At 44.4% G+C, this 23,853-nt stretch overlaps 1 protein-coding gene across 3 annotated transcripts in view; it reads left to right on the top strand.

Annotated features, from left to right (window-relative positions):
* The window catches only part of FYB2 (FYN binding protein 2), a 494,151-nt gene that overhangs the window by 118,445 nt on the left and 351,853 nt on the right, over nt 1-23,853 (top strand). For all 3 annotated transcript variants that reach the window (XR_015307520.1, XR_015307527.1, XM_086952746.1), the window contains exons 3-4: nt 1,892-2,053; nt 17,488-17,518. Coding sequence is in view for 1 of the 3 variants with exons in the window: in XM_086952746.1 (XP_086808872.1) it covers nt 1,892-2,053; nt 17,488-17,518 (193 nt within the window). In the remaining 2 variants the exon portion in view is untranslated. The remainder of the gene's footprint in view (nt 1-1,891; nt 2,054-17,487; nt 17,519-23,853) is intronic.

The raw sequence follows: 23,853 nt of genomic DNA, 5'->3' as shown, positions 1-23,853 counted from the left end.
ATGTGCACACAGCCTATAGGGAACAGTTTTACCCCTCCCCCATAGGCTAGGGGGGCTGGGTATTCCTAGTCTGCCCCTCATCTATTTTTTAAAAAACACTACAGGACTGGAGACTAGGTCCTGTCACAGCTGCCCGCAAAAGGTTTCTTCATCTTGCTGGCAGCCAATCAGAGTTCTCACTCCCGTGAGAACCAATTGGCCCAAGTGGAAAAAAAGAGTTACAAGGGACAATCGGAAAGCTCTCCCTCAAGCCCAACCGTCCAGATATACAAATATTTTTGCAACTTACCTTCTCAACAGGGCCGGACTGGGAACGAAAACCGGCCTTGTCAAAGTGCTCGGCCAACCCCCCTTCCTCCCCGGGAGGTTGGGGGTGCGACCGAGCTCCTTGCCGGGCCGGTTTTCGGCCGATTTTGTTACATGGCCGATTTTGCAGCTATGCTGCAAAAACGGTCCTGTAACAAAAACGGCCCCCAGGGGCCCAAAACCGGCCCCCACCCTTGCCGCGCACCGGGGGATTGCCCGGTGCCCGCAACGGCCAGTCCGGCCCTGCTTCTCAAACTACTCAACACATTCACACCAAATCATAAAAAGCACATTTTATGGGCCAAAATCTAGCTTCCTGCCAAATTTGAATAAAATCAATTCAGCAGTTTTAGCGCTGGCGCTGTTTAAAAAATGTCTATGGAAAATGCATGGAGTTTTGTTTTAGGACACAACTAGTTTCTCGGATTCCTGCTTGGCGGTTCACAGCAAAACTTTACATGCACAAACTAGGTAAAGTAGCACGTTTTTGGAAAGTTTTGTAATGCTGACCTAACTATATCTACCCAGTGGTGTTCGCTACTAGGTGATCTATTTTCATACTTACATAGACACTTACCTTAAATATACTTGACTTGTGTGTTAACGGCATTGCATGGTAATGGCTGCGTTGTAAAGGCTGTTAACCCCGAGGTGTTAGAAAGGGGTGGCTTCTTGTTCAGTCAGACTGGGCCGGGTAGGTATTTTATTCCACTTGCCATTTCCCTGGTGGGCTCGAGTCCTTTGCAGATAGTTTTGAAAGCTAAAGCCATGCCCTGGTGTACTTTACACAGCTCTCCCAGGTGAATTACAGGAGGCATGAGAAGGCTTCGAGGGGAAAAAGAGGGCGCATGGAGAGAGGAAGAGAGAAAGCGGTCAGAGACGGAGAAGAGAAGAACAGACAGAAAATGAATGGATGGAAAGAAAGACTGTGCAAGGAGACGAAAGGAGCGAGGCTGCTTTTTGAGTGTCCCTCCTGGCCTCAAAAGTCTCACACTTATCTGCTTATGACTAGAATGGGGCGTTTACTTTTGCTATTGTCCAATCCCACAAGTCGGAGGATAGGTCTGGTAAGACTCCTGTAGGTCGTTCCTGTCCAGTTCCTAAGGCCGCAGATTGTAGCGCCGTGTTTTTATCCATTTGTTTTATTTCTAAGGACTGAATGGAGTGCCTTTAGTGGACACAGTTGTGTTCTAGTCCACTGCAATCTTAGAACTAGACTTTTTTGTTTAAAAAAAATATAAAAAATTCAACCTTACATTTCCATCTTTTTTTAAATATATTTTCGACTGGGCTCTACTACGGTGCATAGTAAACAAGTATTCTATTTTGTTACCAGTTAAGTGTATGCAAATGTTTCGAAACTTAATAGCAAGAACAGCATTCCGGCTATTCATTGCAGCATTACCAGTTTATTATCAACTGCTTTGTACATTTGCTTTTCTGCTTTATTTCATTTAATGTGTACTTTCTCTTGAATGAAGTCCTGACCGGTATTGCTATGAAGTTGTGGGAAATCTGTTGGCTGACTACCATGAACTTGATTGCGCACTACAGCAGCTAAACTTAATATGTTTTCCTTTTCTAGAAGACAAAAGCGTCTCTGAAGACCTTGAAACAATTTTCCCACGAATAAGACCTCTTCCACCTGTTGAGCTGCTTGGCCCTCCGCCAAGGAAACCGGAGAGGCCTCCCGTGGTGGATTTGAGAGCCTTTCTGCCCTCGGCATCCCAGGTGGACCACCACAGAGGTGAGCGGGATAGACATATGTGCAGTGACACTTCTTAGGCCATTTAGTTGTTCTTTCAATATAAATGTTTAAGCGCAACGAGTTTCCATGGCAACACCGATTGGTCATCCTGGATCAGCAATTCGTGTTAGTCCTTTATGCGTGTTCCAGTGGATTTTCTGTGCAACAGAAAACAAACTGGAGTACAAATGGTGAAAATACTGAAAACGTTATTTTTTTTTTTTCCTTTCAATATCTCTCTTCACTTGGACAATCTGTTTTAGATATATTGTGAGGTAGCTTTATTTTCATCAGTGAAAGACCCTTACTCCTGCCTTTTAAATGAGTAGTGTTCTAGTTTCCCAAGGTGAGAAATAAGTTGTAAAATGCAGCATAGCTGCCAAAGTGCCCCAGATCATGCATGAGACCGTCAGTCTTGCCTTTTTTAGTCTGCAACATTTTGCATGTTCGAAAATGTGGTTTAGACTTTAACGTTGCATGTAGAGGTTTAACAATCCCAACATCCTAAGTGCCAATCTGGCAAAAGCCAGTTCTGGTTGAGCATCGTTTATCCCAGCGTAATCTCATATAATGTCCCTTAATTTCGAGAATTGTGCACAATGCTTCTTTAGCAAAATTACACCATTACTCGACGTGGCGTAATTACGATGTGTTTGTGTAAAGCTTTTAGCACTGGAACAACTTGAACGAGGAGTGCACCAGAAGCTGTTTATGAAATTTTGTTTTTTTAACACTGCTTCTTTAGCTCGAAGTGAATGCTTGTATCAAAAGTGGACATAAGGGCACACTTATCACTAAAATACAGCCTGAGTACTAGTTTTGAATTTTACTAAGTTTGCATAGTTTTTTGCGAAATTTCAAAGAATTGTAGTAAAGCAAACTTCACACTCCGATGGCAGCAGGGCAGCCAAGAATACCAAGGGACATTTTTGTTGTGCTTTTTCTTTAAGTATTGTTTGGGCAGATAGCTTGTCCAACACACTGCTCACTAGTGTATTTTAATGTGCATTCCACAAAAGAGGTCGATTGTCTCTGTTGATTTAAATATGATCTGTGGGCAGGCGTTTTTTTTTAAATTGGGAAATATTTACTTGCAGATCATTTCTGTGCATTCAAATTTCACTTCCTTTTACCGGATTATCAAATATATGTCTGCATCTAATGAAAGCCAATACTTCAATCTACAATTTTAAGCATACATATTTAATTCGGAAATTGTGAACTTGAAAACATATTTGCCCTCTAATAATAGTACATTTGCATGCTCCACTACTATTCTGTGTGTGCAGTCTGCTCCACCGAGCAGGCTGTGAGCGATCGATGGTGGCAGTGCCTGTGTAAGTAAATGAGAAGTCACAATCGCAAATAGTTTGTGGGAATCTCACATTCTGCACATTGCCACACTGGATGTATGGTGCTGTATATATCCCTGTCAAGGGCCGTGCTATATCACTTTCGAGGTTATAAGTGTTGAACAAAGATCTCCAAAATTTGAGGAGGTGCTAGAGAAGGCGTTTGATGAAGGGAAAAGTATGTTGCCCCATGGAGAAACACTCGCAAAGACCGTACCAGCCACACAGGAGGAGGAATCGCTATCGTCCATAAGAAATCAATCCGCATCTCAACCAGCTCTGACGCCAACCTCGCCAACTCTGAACACCTTCACTTCCAGATCCACATCAACCCCAAAACCACACTCCGAGGCACTCTCCTCTACAGACCACCAGGACCCCGCGCAAAATTCAGTGAAGACATCACGGACTTCATCACTCCACACGCGCTCCCCTCCAAAGAATACATCCTTCTGGGAGACCTCAACTTTCACCTTGAAAAGATCAACGACCGCAACACCACCACCCTCTTGGACAACCTCGCCAACCTTGGACTTAAACAACTAGTCACTTCCCCCACCCACATCGCTGGTCACACACTCGAGCCCATCTTCACATCCAGCAATCATGTCTCCTTCAGCCACACCACGGACCTCCTCTGGACTGACCACAGCTGCGTTCACTTCACCTACAACAAACCAAAACCCAACATCCACCTCCAACCTACCCTGCAAAGAAACTGGAACAAAATCACCACGGACCAAATCTCCGCATCGCTCCTTCGTAACTCCCTAGCCCCCTCTTCCAACGCTAACGAAGCCGCCGCCAACCTCACCCTATGGTTATCCAACACCGCCGACACCTTAGCACCACTGAAAAAACGGCAAAGCAAACCTGGCAGCAAGAAGGCCTCATGGTTCAACGATGATCTCAAGAAGTCCAAGAAACTCTGCCGCTCCCTTGAAAAGGCCTGGAAAAAAGACCCAACCACCAGCACCAAGGACGCCTTCAAAAACGCCACCCGCATTCACCACCAACTGATCCGAAAAGCCAAGAAAACAGCAATCAAGGATCGACTTGACAACAACGCCCACAACAGCAAGGAACTTTTCAACATCGTCAAGGAATTTTCCAATCCCTCGGCCAACTCCAACGACATCACCCCCTCTCAAACCCTCTGCGACTCCCTAGCATCATTTTTCCACAACAAGATTGCAGACATCCACAACAGCTTTGACAACCAACCCGGAAATCAACCCACCCTACCATCTGCTGATCATCTTCCCCCCGTGAACACTCTCAACGACTGGAACCCAATCTCCACTGAGGACACCATCCGCCTGATGAATTCCATCCACTCAGGATCCCCCACAGACCCATGCCCTCACCACATCTTCAACAAAGCAGACTCCGTCATAGCACCGCACCTCAGAGACGTCATCAACTGCTCCTTCAACTCCGCCACCTTCCCGGAAGACTGGAAACACGCTGAACTCACCGCCCTCCTGAAAAAACCAACAGCGGACCCCACCGAACTCAAAAATTACCGCCCCATCTCGCTTCTCCCATTCCCGGCCAAAGTCATCGAGAAAGCTGTCAACAACCAGCTCGCCGCCTTCCTCGAAGCCAACAAATCCCTCGACCCCTCACAATCTGGCTTCCGAGCAAAACACAGCACTGAGACCGCCCTCATCGCAGCAACAGACGACATTCGAACTCTACTAGACAATGGAGACACAGTCGCCCTCATCCTCCTCGACCTCTCCGCAGCCTTTGACACAGTCTGCCACAGCACCCTTTTACAACGCCTCTATAACATCGGAATCCAAGGAAAAGCACTTGAATGGATCACCTCGTTCCTCACCGGAAGAACCCAGAGAGTCCGCCTTCCTCCATTCAAATCCGAGGCCTCTGAAGTCATCTGCGGCGTACCACAAGGATCCTCACTCAGTCCCACCCTCTTCAACGTATACATGAGCCCCCTCGCGGCCATCGCACGCCAACACAACCTCAACATCATCTCTTACGCGGACGACACTCAACTGATCCTTTCTCTCACCAATGACCCCAGCACCGCCAAAACTAACCTACACGAAGGAATGAAAGAAGTTGCCGAATGGATGAAACAAAGCCGTCTGAAACTGAACTCAGACAAAACAGAAGTCCTGATCTTAGGTACATCCCCCTCTGCATGGGACGACTCCTGGTGGCCGGAAGCCCTCGGAAAAGCACCCATCCCAACAGACCACGCACGGAACCTAGGCGTCATCCTGGACTCTTCACTCTCAATGAACAGACAAGTCAGCGCCGTATCCTCTTCCTGCTTCAACATTCTTCGCATGCTCAGAAAAACATTTCGCTGGATCCCCTCCGATACAAGGAAAATAGTCACCCACGCTCTGGTCACGAGCCGACTGGACTACGGAAACACCCTCTACGCGGGTACTACCGCAAAACTCCAGAAGAAACTCCAACGAATCCAAAACGCCTCAGCCAGGCTCATATTAGACCTCCCACGCAACGAACACATCTCTGGTCACCTTAAAGACCTCCACTGGCTACCCGTCAATAAGAGGATCACTTTCCGACTGCTTACCCACGCACACAAATCACTCTACAACATCGGACCAGATTGCCTCAACTCACGACTGTCCTTCTACACCCCCTCCCGCCAACTACGTTCTTCCAGCCAAGCCCTCGCCACTATACCTCGCATCAACAAGACCACCATGGGAGGCAGATCCTTTTCATACCTGGCTGCTAAAACATGGAACTCACTCCCCGCTTACCTTCGCCTTACCCAGAACCACCAAGCGTTCAGAAAGCAACTTAAAACGTGGATATTTGACAAGTAATCCTCCTCCCCTTCCTAAGCGCCTTGAAACCCTCTGGGTATGTAGTGCGCTATACAAATCCTATGACTTGACTTGACTTAAAGTTAGCCGTGTCACACGGACATCATATTGTGCACATTGCTCATTGCATTGTTCATGTATTTGTGGAACATGCTTTCATATGCAGATAAACTGAAATTTACCAAGAACTCCAACACTTCTCTTGTGAATATGCACCTTGCCTGGAGTAGACCTAGATTTCTAGGTGATTTCCAAAACAATGAGAAGTTTACGGCAAACTTGGGCTCAAGCTGAAGGGAATCTAATTCGAAGTACTTTTAAGAATCATGTCCTTTGTAAATTAGCCCTCCATGAAATGTCCCTTCCTTATTTAAGGGCAGCTTTAGCTCCGCAAATAAAAAATCGGAAGCAGGTGTGAGCAACGTTATATAATAATTTACTTCTCAACAACCATTACATTTCCTCAATTTGTCATTTTTAAGGGTGTGGAATTTCAACCTTCACACATTTGTGTTTTAAGACGGTTTTACTTAAGAACTAATTTAAAACATTGTTAAGACATTTTCTTCACATTGCATATGTACACCAATTCACATAATGACTGTTACTCTTATTGCTTAAATATAATGTGCAATAATATCCTATTTTCTTAAAAAAAGATCCCAGGAACATAAATACTCTTAACAATGATAAATTTATTTTAAACACTTGACTCATAAATACTTTTCTTATGATTGGTTATATTACCAAAAAAAGTTTGAGACAGGTCGCATTAAGCAGATTATCCTACTTTTATTTATCCCAGTTGTTCTTGATAACATAACACTATATTTAATAGTACACCCAAAATTGCCTTAATACTAAAAAACAAACGCTATGAGAACGAGAGCTGAGTGGCATTACCAATAAGGGTCATTCTCCATCTGTCTCCTATAAACTCTTCTCCACAGAACAATACAGTGAGTCTCTGTGCCATTTTATATGCAAACTGGTTAGTTCAGTGTCCATTTGAGGATGAGCATAAATACACCGGCCATACAAATGAATACAAATTGTACTTTATTCACAGCCGATCTACAAATCATTAATCCGTTTTAGGCTACCTTGTGTTTCCTCCATTCTTATTTGGCTCGCATGAGAGAACTGCATGAAATGCACTTGCAATAAATCACGGTTTTGCGTAATCTTGTTTCTTGAATGTTGACCGTGGCTGTTTCCAGCCTAGGTAGGCCCAAAAAGTGTGGACCATATCCATCTACCGTGCCCCTCTGACATTTTACATATTCCCTAGTCCTTCATACACCCTCTGTGTCCGGTGCCATTCTTTAACTTTTTGTTAACGTGCAGGTTGTTATCCTGTCTTATCTAATGAAAAGGGGGGGCTCTTGGCCCCCCCGCCCGCATGGCGGCGCGGCGACCGTCCCCCTCCTCAGAGCTCCTCGGTGGAGGGGCGTGCCCTTCCGGGCGCGCCTCGCCACCGATTGGTTTGCGCCCCCTTTGACCCGGATGTCATTTTAGGGCTTCCGGGTCGGGGGGGCGGGCTGCAGGAGGGGCTGGGTGGGGGCGTGCCGCCCTCACCTGGCCCCTTGGGGATAAAGAAGCGGGGAGCGCCCAGGAGACCCTCTTGTTCTCTGGACGCTCCCCCACAGTGTGTCGTGCCCCGCGCTCGGGGCTTCTCGTTTTCCCACCCACCATCCCTGGAACTACTCGGTCGAAGCTGTTTAGTTCAATGTACATATACTTTGCTGGGTTAATACTAGCACAAGGCCTGGTTTAACGTGCGTTATGTGACTAAAGTATTTTTGTTGGTAAGTGTATTTTAGGCCTTTTTCCCCGTTTAGTGAATTATGTTATAATATGCTGTGTGGTGGTGTTTGTGTTAGGACCTTCTCTCCTTTGTAGCGATATGTTGATTTTTGATGTGAAATTTAGTTAGAGTAGTTGTCCTTTAGCTCTTTTCTTCCATAGGTCGTCGTATTTATTAGGTTTGGGGCATGCGGTAAGGTCATGACCGGTGAGCAGCTATTTTAAGGTCTGAGGGGGCGGGCATCATCCCATGGAGGTTCCCGCCCAAGGGGAGGTGCCCTTGGCACCTCATAAGAACTTCAGGGGCAAGGTAATTGCTGTTCAAAGGGGCGCGGGTTGGAGTAGTCACGCTTTCCTTAGGCTGGTAGCCACCCCGCGCACGCATACTCATGACGTCACCGGATGGCGCAGAGTAAGGGCCCTCCTTTAGTGGGTAAATGGAGTTCACGGCGTGGACCGGGTAATTACCGGGCCCGGCTACGCATGCGCACATCTCTTGGTGAGGCGCAGCTGGTAATTGGATTCACGGCGTGGACCGGGTAATTACTAGCCCCGGCTGCGCATGCGCACATCCCTAGGTGAGGCGCAGCTAATAAGACCTGACACCGGTTAGCGACCTTGCCATATGGCCAGAAATGTAGTATACAAAAATCTAGCTGAGGATGTTAGTTTCGGTTAGGAACAACTTGTATTAGAGTCTCTGTTAAGGTTAGCCTCTCAAGTTTGTTGACAATATTGTATCTAATGTCCTGCTGATTTTTGTATAATGTATTTATCATGCTATTAAAATTCTTTAATTTTATATCTTAATAAATACGGCCGGGGGTCCCGCGACCCCCGCCTTCCAAAGATAAACATGTTTCATGTTCATGTGTCCGGGAGTTGGTGTGGTAAGTTGGGAGGGGGGCGGCAGCCAGTCGCTGACCATGTGCACTGGAGATGACCCCTGTATGCATTTCTGAAAATGAGTTGATTTTTGTTACCATTGATGCCTTTGATCTAAACATGTCGGAGTGGATATCGGTTCATTATTCACTCCAGTCTAAGATGTGAATTCAACTCCAATATCTCTCTCATCCAGTGGGGGAACAAGTATGCTAGAGGCGAGTTTCCATAGCAGATAATGCAGTTCCAAGAAACACTTCCCGAGCGGCATAATTCTCGGTCTGCGGGAAAGAGGAGCTGCTGAGATTTGCATGGCAATAATTTGTTTTTTTTGCCATTCAGCTCATGTTTTATCTAGGTAAACATTGGAAGCTCCGGCCGCCTATGGAGAGTACTGTCACCTCAATTTTTCCTCTCAGCTTTTGAGATCCTGCATAGTTTTGTTTTTTGGCAAACATTTATGGGTTTCTTGATCCTGAGACCTATCAAGCAGCAATCGGTGTGCCCTGAGACGTATACTCTTCACCGGCATCACCTCCCTGTGGTTTCGGGGAGTTTGCCTTGATTTAATCCCTTCCTTTACACAACAGCTTCTTACATGGTACATTCTTCCTCTTGCTCTTTATCAGATTATCTTCACTTGATGCCCAGATCAAAAGGCAACAACAGGGGAGTTGTACTTGTTCCTCAGTAGTTGCTAACCTTTGCAACACCACATCTCAATGACCATTACAAAGCAAAGGACAATGTTTAATTTAGAAAAACATTAAACGTGTATTTTTACTCTAATTTTTAATCTCTGGTTTCAGCTCAAGGTTGCTCTCACAGGCAGCCTCATGCTATAGAAATATAAAATAAAATATGCATATGCTCTATTTGCTGTATTTTGAGGGGTACAACAGCTGCTTACGTACTACGGGAAGATATCTCTGGCCTTCCCACATCTAAATTAAGCCCTGTAGCTTAGATGTATTCTTCGATACAAACATAGGAACATGTGCATGTAAACTGCTTGTGCCCACTAGTGGTAAACTTATTAGGGTTGCTTAGCTCTGTCTGATGGTTGCAGGACAGAGTAAGGATTCTGCCCCAAGAGGACACTGAAGACCAAGCCACCCCAATTGTTTTATTCTGTTCTCTGTTTTCTAATATTATCTGTATAAAATACACTAGGCTTTCTTCCAGCACCAGCTATTTGAGGGTGTACCTGCCCATTAGCACACAGTGAGTAGAAGCTGTAGTGCATCCTGGGAAGAAGAAAAGGGGTTCCTTTCCAAAATGAGAGGAATACCCCTGCCAACTCAATAATCTCACTCTTTTTAATTCAAAATACAGTTCTGAGATAATCTCTGGTGAAGCCTTGGTAGCTATTAAACAAGCAGCAGAGACGTATGAGCTAAGTTCAAGCACAATTAAACAGTTTTAATGTTAAAAACATAATAAAATCCCCAAACTAATTTAGAAACCTGGAGACCAACGTAATGAGAAAAAAAGACATCAAGGTCATCAAAATTCCCAAAGGGGATCTGAAGGCAGAAATTTCTATATTTTAGGCTAAAAAGCAGCAAGAAAAATTAAAGCTCAATCCAAAGTCACCACTTACAGTTGACTGGAACCTAAGTGCAGTTTCAAGCTCACCATGATGGAGTAGGGTCAGCTGCTCCAAGCAGGTTTTTCTGATCAAAGTTTTTATCTTCTTACTTAGTCTTTTTTATGGAATTCGAAACCTTCCAGCAGATCATTGTCCTAGCTTGTGGCCGAGGATATAAGAGCTCCAACTGCTATTGCTTTATTGTGACGAAAGATGTGAAAGTTTTACATCGGACAGATCTGAATACTGTTACTACTGAAGGTGCCCCTTCAGTCCAATGGATTTGCTACCTTGCCTTGGTCCAAGGGTTTCCCTTCAGTTTTACATTTTGACTTCTGAAAAAAGTGACTGTCAGGAAAGCAATGCTGGAAGCTGTAGGGTGCCATGAAGTCCTACTGAACCAGTTTTCAGCTGAAGAAAAAGTGAGACAATTCTACAGCCCCCATCTCCTGATGGTGTTTTTTTTGGCACCCAGTCTCTCCCCTAGCCAGGTTTCCCGCAGGGTCCAGTCAATAGTAATCAGATTGGCCCTATAGGGATCTGAAGTACTTCTATTGTGTCCCAATTGCAAGAAAACAGACCTGCAATTCCTGTCCCTGGGAGACCAGTAGGAGTCCTTGCCTGAGTCCTCTCTTTACAACAGGAGATGAGACTCTTCTTCCAGCACAGCCACCATCATCAGATAGTTTTTCCAGGTCTAGGAATGTATTGAGGTGGTGCCAAATATATCATGTGCACCAGCCAGTGATTTTAGGAATTCTGCCATGCTATCCTAACTAATTTCTAGATGGCCCCACCTCCTTTGGTACCCCTTCCAGTAAATTTACTTGGGGGGGGGGGGTGGGGTGGGGAAATCTAGCAAGATCTGCACATGGAAATTACTTTTGGCTTTTAATTTACTGCGCCCCATTGTGTGTGTTGGCACCTAGATCTGTGGACTTATAAGGGAATCTTTAGTCGAACTAGGCAAAGCCATTTCTCCCTGCAATGTGCGTTTAGACTGCAGCCCAGCCAGAGCAAAGGTACTCCTGTCAGAGGCACATTTTTGTCATGTATGTGCATGATTTAAATACACATAGCAGCCCACTGGTAGCATTTAACTTTCCATGCAATGGTGAGCTTTAAAGATAAAGGAAGGTGGTAGACCCAGTACACCCTTGCGGGCTTGGGCAGATACTGAAAGTTTAGAAGATGCCAGCAAGGGAATTTATTTGAAGAAATTATTGCCAGATTTCAGACTTGAGTCTCATTTATATATATTAGTCTGATCAATCAAAATTGGTATCTGATCTCAATTAAATTTTGTCTACCAATTGGACAAGAAAATCATTTAAGTAGAACGTTTAAAAATAAAAATGAAGAAACACAGGAAATCTTTATCAAAAAATATTTCTTTTATATATATTTATCATGAATTCATAGGGTACATTTCAACAGTTAAAGCTGATTATAATGCTTTCAAATGAAAAAGAAATTTCTAAATTATTCATATAATTCATCTTGCTGTTTTGATGTATTGGATTGGACTTTTTGTTCAGATGAATTATAGGAATAATTTAGAAATTTTATTTTCATTTGAAAGCATTATAACTTCTTCATTTTTATTTTTGATCGTTCTACTTAAATGATTTTCTTGTCCAATTGGTAGACAAACAATTTTTAATGAGATCAGATACCAATTTTGATTGAACAGACTAATATATATATAAATAAGATTCAAGTCTGAAATCTGGTAATAATTTCTCCAAATAAATTCCCTTGCTGGCATCTTCTAAACTTTCATGGTGAGCTTTAGGCACCATTTAAAGTGGACTAGAATGCTAGTTAAAAAGGCCAAATAAGGAGTTCCAAGGATTTGCAAATGTTTGAGGGGAGACACAGACACTTTACTACTGTTTAGCAGTGGTAAAGTGCACACAGCCTTTAGCCAAGCTAGAATAAGGTTCATAAAAAGATTAAAAATATAGGCTGACGATTTGGAAAAGGTAGATTTGCTCAAGTTCTCTTCCCAAAGGCTACTTTTAGGGTGGTAACTTTCCTTCAACATGATGTGCTGAATTGTAAAAGTTTGCTTAATGCAAGGTCTCTGGTAATGGGCTGCTACCCAACTTTAATGACTAGTTTATTTAATCTGGGGTTTCAACCTAGCTTACCGAATGACATTTTAGACCCAGACCTGCTGGTTATGGCGCTTTCAGACAGCACATCTGAGTTATGCCCATTTCCTCTTGGCTAGTGATAAGCTCCAAGGCCCTACTTAATTTCAGATGTGCTGCCCAGCTGCTGCAGACCTTAGGTGGAAGCCCTCTAGCCACCCCATGATGATCAAAGATCTGAAAATAATCTTTTGATGCGCTCTACCTCATCTTTGAAACTGGAGGAAGCCTGTGCCAAGAAACATCTGTTACCAGTGCAGGTGAATTGAATGTCCACTGCTTGGCAATTCCTCCCATGATGCACCACTTGTATTTTCTTCTTTGATTACCTTGCTTTCTATGGCAGAGGTTTTCACCCAGTTAGCTTGTGATCTAGCAGATTTGAGGATGATCAGAACCTTGGGCTTTCATCCATTACTGTGGCTTAGACTTCAGTGTCTCCCCCAACATCGCCAAGGTGAGTAGCTGTTGATTGGAATCCGTAAGAGCTAACATTATATGACCCTAGTTTAACCTGCCACAACACCCAGTTCTAAAGTAGTATGCAGCCTTTTCTGCAGTAACTTTCTTTCTCAGACTCTGGCAATCAATGCCTTTTTTTGCTGGTTACTGATGCATTGTGAGAGGAATACACAAAGGCCAACTGCCAACTACACCTGGTCATGTTACCCAGGAAGCAGGCAGTAGGCACCAAGTGGCTTTGACAAGAAAATGCTATCTTTCTAAAATTGACATTTTCGGAATTGTGACATAAAATTCGACTTTACTATTAAATAGTATTTTTACCTACAATTCCTTAGAGATCAAGGATGACAACCCCTAGTGCTCCCATGCAAAAGTTATCACTTATGAAAAGTAATAAGGTTACACAATGTTCTCCAATGGGAGAGGCGGGCATCACATGAATTTGTTAGCATTTTACTCCCAGGACAAGTGAAACTTAAAGCTACCTGTCCAACTTTTAAAATACAATGCACTCTACCCTATGGGCTGCCATAGAGCCTACCTCAGGGGAGACATGTAATAAAAGAGCTTTGCCCCTAGCAAGGGGTTTATTTTGCCAAGTCGAATTGGCAGTTTAAAACTGCTTACAGGGTGCAATGGCAGGCCTGGGATATGTTTAGCAGGGTTACGTAAGTGGATGATACCATGAGTGCTGCAGCCCAATTGTAGCACTTCATTTCTATGCCTTGAGTACATGTAGTACTATTTACTAAAGACTCCAAAGTAAATTAAATGTGCCACTTGGCTGTATACCAACTTCATCATGTTTGGAAGGAAGAGCCTAAGCAATTTGCCACTTGTTATCCGGGCTAAATTTTGCCCAGTCCGAATGCCAAAAACAGGTTGAGAAAAAAAAACAGGTTAGTGAAGGCAAACATTTCGAGAAATACCACAGAAAAGATGGTCCTTTCCAACATATATGTTGTGGCGGCACCCTTTATTTCAAATACTGCATTACCTTCTGGTACTTAATAATCACTACTCATGAGGGTTTGAATTTCAGACGCCCACAATGAAGTTCTGCCTCCAGACACTTCAAACACCATACCACTTTTCCACAAATATTTAGGCACTATGATAGAAATTGATGCATCCAAATGAGTCAACAATATAGTGGTCAACTTTGTTATTCTTTCTGTTACATGCACCGCCTTCTCAGAGTTTTCCTTCAAATTCGGAAAACCCTTTGTAAAGGACTACAGATCTTACATAATCCAAGGTACATGAATGTGTACTGATTGTCCATCCGATCTCGGTATTCTCTCAAAAAGTTTATTCAAGTAAATACATTTTTGGAATATCATCATCAACCTCTGCCCCTTTCTTTCTTCTCAAAACTCCTTACTTAACTATTTCAAACCCTTCTACATCCTCCCACATTCTTATCTTTTACAGCTTCCCAAATCAGTGCTGAAACATCACCAATTTTTTTTGTCCACCTCCACATTATTCAAATTGAACATGTGACTGCTTTATTCTCTTTGTGCCCAACTCCACTTCCTTCTGTCCAGCTAATATAAAACGTGATGATGTGGTCTTTCACTCCACTACTAGCTTGTACCACCAACTGAACAAGATCATCTCCACTTAATCCTTCCGATGTCAACCCACCTTTGAATATTTAACATAATATTGCAGTGCTCTATTGTCAGCCGGTTGTCTCTGGCACCATTCTTGGTACATAAAATGGTGGTGGCCAAACATTCAACATATCTTCAAAACAGCAATCTTCCTCTTCCCCTGATCCGTCAGGAGCCAAAGGCACCACCAAAGAGGCATACATTCCAGTCTCTTCCATGACATTTTTACACCAACAATTTTCCTGCTTCTGCAATACCGCTTTTGTTTATACCCCTCAACAATTTGCACATCTGTCAGTTTGCTTAGCTCTTTGGAATTCGGTTGCTTACTGTTCCCATTCTTTCTCACCTCCTTCTCAGCTGATTGTTGTGACATCTTCGTACACCTTCACAAGTACTGCAGATGTTTCATTACAAATGGACCATTCTCAGGAAAGTGCATTTTCTTATCTTTCTTAGTGAGATTGTACCATTCTTTCAACCACAAACAGGCATGCATGCCAATCTTTATCTACCTTTTGTGCAGTGGTGATGCCTTGTGGTTGGGGGTGAGTGGTCGGAGCTGTGTCTAACTTTCCTTTACTGTTGGTGTTACCCATGACTTTGGGTGGGAAACCTACCACTTGTACACCTGGAGGAGACCTGCTGCTCCTAAAATATTTCCGCATTCAAACCCAGAGAGAAACCACTCCTCCTAATGCACGTTTGCACTCGCAGTAAGTCTATCTCTCTGCTTGTGAGATTACCATGGCAAGGTTAGGGTTACAAGTACACTCACCAACGACCTCTATTAGACTTTCGTACTCCGAAGAGCCTTCCCTTTGGCAGACTCGTGTACCCGGAGGGAATTTCCCCTCCACCGTAAAAAAAAAATACACACTTTTCCACCACCAGTCTGCAGAGGAAAAACCTGGCATGATTTTGACCTCTCACAATGCAGTCTGTCTATCACTCCTTAGTTTGCCTTTTACTGCTCGCCCCTGCCCTTGGCCTGCAGTCTCACAAAGAACCACTACGGTTACGCTTGTGCCACTTACCAAAGTTGCCAAACCAGACTCACAAACAAGGGAAACGGCTTTTACAACGAAGCCGTTTCCACGAAATCTTTAACCACGCATGCAGTACAACGCATGCGTGGTTACAACTAATGCCTTTACCACGCATGCCTTTACTACGATGTTTGTAGTAAAGGCATATGTGGTAAAAGTAAAAAAAAAAAAGAGGGGGCTTGGGGGGGTCTCCCCCCCCCAAATAAAACAACTCACCATAAGTCACGTCGGCATCAGAGTCAATTAAGAGAAATCGGTAAAAAAATGCCGTTTTTTTTTAACGACGTATGACGTCACCACGCAAATAGTCGGTGAAAGGTTTATGCGTGCTAAACGAATTCCGTTGTAACTCATGCATGGTAAAGGCATGCGTTGCAACGGAATTCGTTGTATCATCATATATTCCACAAACAATGTTGACTACGTGCCCGCATTTCTCCACGAGAACGGTCAACACGCAAACCTTAAATAAAATACATAGGGACAATCGTTCTTTGAGCACGATGTTTATTCAGCTTATTGCCGTGGGAACTCCTGGAGCTCCAGCAAGATGTTTGACAAAAAAACTCTATGCATATTTCATTATAACCTTGTCCAGCAATGACAATTTACCCAACAATTAAGTTATCTGACAAGACAAACAGATGTGCACTCATTATGTGTTTAACCACTTCCTCCTGGTACATTGATAACATTAGTTAAAACAGTGCACTTTTCACACCGCGGATGCAACCTTGCGAGGCTCTGGCAAATGCAAGTACAAGAACATCAGATCTCACTTCTCCAGACTGACCATGCGACTCGGAGCTATGGTCTTAAAAACGGCCTTAATTTTTAGCTTTGGCATGCATCAGTGCTATAGCAATGAGCTCATGTGAGTCGAACAAGATTGAGTTGGTTTAGTTTGTATTTGTGGCCCAGGTACCCACATATTGAGAATAAGGAAGGATGCAATTTTAATTGTAAATAGGACGTTTTAAACAACGGCTTTCGCACAGTCCTGTATTTGAAGGGTGCATAAAAACACATTCTTCTTGTAAGAGAAAAAAAAACGTCTATTCGATGTTGTCTTAGGAAGCATCCACTATTACACATTTCAATTCCTGATGTCACTGGTAGGGAAAAGTAATTGGTACTTTCCAGTCAAGTTCCCAGAGATTTAGTTGCTGTGTGCCCGGCAATAAATAAGATTGTTGGAGTTCAGAGTTTTGGAAAAAGTTTTTTGTTCACTCAATATTGTATGAATAATGAAATGTACAAACCATGAAGTTTTAAGCTTATATCACTGCACTCATTAAAACATATGGGTGCAATAGTGATGCATGTCTATAATTTGAAAAAGTGGCGGTGTTCCAGATAGTGATCATAAATGGTGTGAAAGGAGTCTTTATCAAATCTAAAGCTGGTCAAAAGTGTTCACCTTTTTATTTAATGTAGTCGGCTTACTTGTATAAAATTATAGCACTTATCACTTTATCCTTGAGGTTTCTTCACTTTTGAAGAATATTACCTGATTTTAAGTAGGTGAAATTCCCTGTGTATGAACACAAGAGAAACATTTACCACTTCAAATTGCTCATGACCCATAGAGTAGTCCCAATAATCCACAAGGTGTATGCATTTTCTTAATTGCTGTTTATAATTTATATTTAAACCCTTCTCTTCTCATTTTTGTAGACGCAAAGGACTGTTGCCCTTCTCCTGAATTGTAAGTATTAGAATTGTTTGCTCCACCTATTCCAGTACTTTCATGTGCTCTCTAGCAGATTTTCTGTTTTTTATTTTTTTTAAAGTGCACAGGACCAGTTTGTTTCTTACGAGGCCACTACAGTGCAGGATTTTAACTTCTCTAATGTTCATTACATCTCTTGACCCTTTGTTCCTCAGCCTTACTCTTCCTGTGTTTTTATCTCAGTCTTGGAATTTATTTTACAGTCCATGTTTCTCCGTTTGTCACAGTTTTCCTATTTCTCTTGCCCACCTGTTTCTCTTTCGTGCCTTTCTCTTTCTTGGTCTGAATCAAAGTCTGATGGAAAAAAAGTCGTGGTCCCAAAACATAAGTGCCAGTGCTCACCAAACACTGGCATGAATTATGCACCGTCTGTGATGTAGAAGATACCAATGTTGAATGTGGATCAGTAGGTTTAAATTGATTGCGATTAAAAACTTAGCACATTGACATTCACATAAGGAGAAATTAGATCCCTCTCAGTACATTCCTGGTTGTGATAGGAGGAATTTTAACAGAGGTTTAGGTAATATGTTGAAACTACCTGCCACCTGCAATCCAGACTGATTTTATTATGCTATCTGAATTAGAATCATACACCGTATTTCAGCATGCGGATTTGTATTTGAAATCTGCAAATTGTGGTGAAATGTTTTGTTACCATCATTATGCACATCACTATTTACACAGAGCTAGTACTCCATGTGCTGCTTTTCAATCACAGTGGGAACACTACCTGCCTGGGTAGTTCCAATTCATATTTAAAGACGTTCCCTTATTTTTTAGTTATGCCCCTGCAGATCCTGGTTCATTTCTTTATGAGCTTAAAGCTTTGCCATCAAAGAAAAATATGCTCACTCAAAATGTATTTATTCCAATTACTTTATTTCACAACTAACCATACAGGGCTATGAATATTAGAAGAACAATATTGAGGACAAATCTGTTTGAAGTACACAACACTGGCAGGTCCATAGCACTGATGCTCTTATTCAGGCTTGTTTGATTCCTCGCCAAATTTTCTTTTTAAACAAAACAGTTCTACAGACTGCATGTCTTGGCCAGTACAAAAAAATTAAATATGACAAGACTTACCTCTGTTGTGAAATTTGAAAATTGGCAACACCTTATTTGTTTAACTGAAAAACAGGTCAATGAGATAGTGCAAAATGTACAATCCTTCATTTTCTAGTTCAGGTTGGTGGTTATTCTGGTCCGTTGATACCAATAGCTGCCATGCCCATTTTTTTTATTTTATTCTTTTTATTAACAACAAAAAATAGATGGTGGTCATCACATTCAAGGCATAGAAAATTCACATGTGCAGCGCAGGAATTCACCGAACATACATAGCATATGTAGTACAAAAGTAGTCGGAGCAGTGCATCACATTGCATTTACAGTGCAAGCGGTTCGTCAATCAGGACAACTTGGGGGGGATCACATATGGTACCTCTATATTCTTTCCAATTGGACCACACTTCTAACCATTTCCATATGCATCCCCGTGCCACGTACACCGTTTTCTCCTGGAGCCTGCACCAGTCAATATCAGTCTTCCATGAGCCCACTCTAGGAGGCCTAACTGCCCCCCACAGCTTAGCTATGTTCCTTTTGGCGATTGCAAATCCCAGTATCGCCCATAGCTTCCCATGAGGTGGCAGATCTGTAGGTTCCCATATGTTTAACAGGCACCTCTTTGCTTCCAGTCGCAGCTCCACCCCCCACTCCTTTTGCATACAGCGGGTCACCCGGGCCCAGTAATTTCTCAGCAGTGGGCATTCCCACAGTATGTGGAAGTATGTCCCTACCTCCCTGCATCCCCTCCTACAGAGCCCATCCTCACTGCGGCCCATTTGCTGCAATCTAGTTCCTGAGAGATATGCTCGGTGTAGAATTTTGAGCTGAATCAGCCGGAGCCTGGCCGAAATGGCTACCTCCTTAGGGGAGGCAAGCGCAATTCTCCATTCTTCCTCATCTATTTCCAGCCCATCGGCTTCCCATTTCCCTTTGAGGGGCAGCAGCAGGTCTGGGGAGTTGTTAAAAAATTTTTTGTATGTGACTGATATGGCATGTTTGGGGAGGTGGCCATCTAGGAGTCTATCCTCCAGTGGGGAGGAGTCAGGGGGTTGGGTTCCCGAAGGGATATTAGCCTGGAGGAAATGTCTAACCTTTAAGTACCTGAAATGTTCCGTGTGTGCCAGTGCGTTGGAGCGAGGCAAAAGGCACCATCCCATCCGGGCCCCACAGGTCCCGATGTGAGAGATGCCTATGAGGTCACAGTTACGGAACCCTGTGGTCCGGCCAAGCGTTCCCAATTTCTCTGAGGCCTACAGGGGGGTAGCCATCGTGAGGGTGTCGGCCCATCCTAACTTGCGTTGCACAATATGCCACAACTCTACTGAGTGCTGCGTGGGCCCGGTGAGTGGGTACCTACCAGGCCTAGAGTAGAGTGCAGCCTCAAATTTCCCGCCCAGCAAGAGCCAACGATCCATTCCATACCCCGGGTCGTTCCAGTCATAGTATGTGCCCTGATTAATGGCTGAAAGGTGTGCAGCCCAGTAATACTTACGGATGTCCGGGAGCGTTATGCCGCCGTCAAACCACCCCAGAGTCAATTTCTGGAGGGATATACGAGGTGTCCCAGACCACAACAGCTCTCCCTGCGTGGCCTCAATGGACGCGAAATAGGAGTGCGGGACCAAGTCCGGGTAGTTTTGTAGGGCGTATAGGAATCTCTGCAGCGCCATCATTTTGAAGAGAGCCGCCCGTCCGAGGAGGGACAGTGGGAGCCTTTGCCAGGAGGCAGAGTCCCTTTTGAATCGCTGGAGGGGCGGCAGGAGATTCCTCTCATATCTGGTGGTCTTCTCCTTGGAGATAAAGATCCCTAGGTAGCGGGACCCCTCCGTGGCCACTGTAATCGGGCAATTTCGGGGGGGCGCAGGAGGGTCACCCTGCAGGACATAGAGTATGGGCTTGCCCCAGTTAATGCTATAGCCTGAGTTTCTCCCGAAGCTTGTGAAAATATCCATGGCCACTATAAGGGACTTGCGAGGTCTCGTTATGTTCAGGAGGATGTCGTCCGCATGGAGCAAAATCCTGTCCTCCCACCCCTCCGCCCAGCGTATCCCCTTCAGGGATAGGTCCTGTCTGATCCAGGCAGCCAGGGGTTCCAATGATAGGGCAAAGAACGCTTTCAAAATCACCTACTTGCCGCCGCTGTTGGTATTGAACTCTTTTGAGTCGCTGGAGCCCCTTCGAGCATTGCTGGGTTTTGCAGCCCTTTGTCATTGCAGCTGAACTGCCCCTGAACTGCCCCTGCATCCCGCAGCCCTGCTCCCACTGCCATCTGGGGAGCCGGCTGCCGAGTGGAGTGCAGGAGGACTACACCTCCCAGCAGACCACGCAACCCGCGTGGTCACTCGTCAGCGCCAGGAGGCGTACTAAAGCAGAGGCACACCTGCAGAGCGGGGGGAACGCTTTCAAAATTACCTACTTGCCGCCGCTGTTGGTATTGAACTCTTTTGAGTCGCTGGAGCCCCTTCGAGCATTGCGGGGTTTTGCAGCCCTTTGTCATTGCAGCTGAACTGCCCCTGCATCCCACAGCCCTGCTCCCACTGCCATCTGGGGAGCCGGCTGCCGAGTGGAGTGCAGGAGGACTACAACTACCAGCAGACCACGCAACCCGCGTGGTCACTCGTCAGCGCCAGGAGGCGTACTAAAGCAGAGGCACACCTGCAGAGCGGGGGGAACGCTTTCAAAATCACCTACTTGCCGCCGCTGTTGGTATTGAACTCTTTTGAGTCGCTGGAGCCCCTTCGAGCATTGCGGGGTTTTGCAGCCCTTTGTCATTGCAGCTGAACTGCCCCTGAACTGCCCCTGCATCCCGCAGCCCTGCTCCCACTGCCATCTGGGGAGCCGGCTGCCGAGTGGAGAGCAGGAGGACTACACCTCCCAGCAGACCACGCAACCCGCGTGGTCACTCGTCAGCGCCAGGAGGCGTACTAAAGCAGAGGCACACCTCCCTCGCGGGACGCCGAGCGAAGCCCGGGCAAAGGGCGGGTCCTCTGAGGTCCTCAGAGGACGAAGCGGTTGGGTCGGGTTCACCCCCCTAACATCTGTAACTCCGTAATGGGTAGGGCTTTATGACATTGTATCTATTGACTATCACTATATTGGTACTACACTAGAATTGTACTATACTGTGCCGTCGCTACTGGGCTCCCATCATATTTGTTCAATCCAATCATACCTATTAAAATATGTCCACCAGAAGTAGCAGAAGCAAGACAGCTGCGGGAGGAGCATCTTTGATTGGTCCAATAGACCGTTTTATAACAAGAACCAACGATGCAATCGATCTTAGCATCTCACTCCTCGAACAAAGGGTTTCACGTGATTTGGAAATCGCCAAACGTTCTTCCCTAGGGAGCATTAAGCTAGCGAAAACCCCAGATAGTTCCAAAAACCTACACACAAGCTGTACTCGTGCAATTCGAGCTGACCTTCACACTCTACCCAATGAGGTCAATCTATCGGCATCTAACCCTCTAATTGACTCTGATTTGAGCAGCGAGTTAGAAAGGACACCAGATCTTAACATAGATGCCACACCAGATTTAGCGGAGGTCAATGACGAGACCAATGTAAGAGCTGGGCAAGAGGGTGCCATTCCAAAGCATACTAATCAACCGATGCAATCTGTTTCCACTGCCGTGAGTAAACGTAATGCAGCAAAGGGCAAACACAGGAAAGGCACAAATAAGCACCTAAATGCTAATGGAAGAAACCAACTTTCAGAGACATTAAGCGAAGATACTCAGGGAACCTCCCACGTGCATAAGGACAAGTCTGATACAACTATAGCTAACGACCACTTGGTCAAAAGATTTGGCGATCTTCTAAGTATTTTTATGTCACCAATTGAATCCAGGCTTGCCCGCATAGAAAAACAGCTAGAGGAACTAACAGCCTGCAATAAAAAAGCTCTTAGTGCTGCCCCAAAAATCATTGCAGGCCTAAAGACAAATGCTAGCAAACCTACACCCCCTCAATCGAAAGCAATCTTAGTCCCAGATACTGTGGCAAAACTAAAACCTGCTATTTCTATAAGTAAGGAAACTGTTACAAATAAATCCGTGCCAACTACTAGTTCTACTCCCAGCACTGACACAAACATCCAAATCACTAATACACAGACAGGGAAGGCGCATACAATATCTCAAAGTGGAAGAAAAACACCTAATCAAAATAGCAACGCGATGCCAACCTTTCAAAGGCCTCAGACTTTTCACGAACAGCCTTATAACTCAAGGCAGATTCCTTCACGTATTACTCTGCCACCTGAATGCGGAGCATACGTGTTGGTTCTGGTAAACGTCCCGAAACTCAGACACGATCAAGATGAAACCTCCTCCTCATTGAAAAATAAGACCTTACATTGGTTGACAGCTAATTGCAATTTCCCAATGGAATGTTCAGGAGAAATTATCCATACCCAGAGAGTAGGTTGGATAGGTCCTTTGAGGAAAAAGTTTGAAGGGGATTGTAGAACGATTAACTTTAAGAACCCGCAATGGGCCGAAAAGACACTGGCTAGGGCCCCCCCTCCATCTACGTGGGAAATTAACACTACCCTTCGCCCACTGGGTTATTTTTACAGACATCTGATTACAACCCACCCAAACATGTTAAACAACTCGACCACTCCTTTTCATGATCAGTATCTGGCCCCTGAAACTAACTCTCCTGCTTTCCACCAAAATTCTGAATTCACCTACCCGACTGGTCCAGTACAATGGCATCAAAATCAAATCCATTTATATCCATTAACCCATCCTTACCTGTCCTCAAATCTACATCATGAGCATAGAGATATTCGATGGCGTCAAGTTGCTGCGGCATCAACTAATTCCTATGGTATTCCGACTTACAACAGATTTAACGTACTGTCCGGTTTGGACTTTAATGACTGACTGCATTATCCCCAGTCTAATGGGGTAAAGGTATATACATCAAAAATGGGGGAAACATCAATAAGTCCAACCTTTGAATTACCGGTAAAAGATACTATTTCCATCCCTGGCAAACATACGTCTACAGTCTCCTTCCAACACTGGACTGGTGACTTGGCTATTCCGCCACCAGTCCCTCTTAATTCTGGGACAAAGGATAAGCCAATAAAGATAGTAATCTCTCCCACCCCTAACCTAACTACCTTCCAAATACATTTTACGTTCTGGAATATTGCGGGCCTGTTTGCTAAACAGACAAACCCTAACTTCCTGACTCAAGTTAACCTGAGCAACATAATT

This window comes from Lissotriton vulgaris, chromosome 1_1, assembly GCF_964263255.1.
Source record: "Lissotriton vulgaris chromosome 1_1, aLisVul1.2, whole genome shotgun sequence".
In the NCBI taxonomy this organism is placed as follows: domain Eukaryota; kingdom Metazoa; phylum Chordata; class Amphibia; order Caudata; family Salamandridae; genus Lissotriton; species Lissotriton vulgaris.
This window is presented reverse-complemented; position numbering and strand designations above follow the sequence as displayed.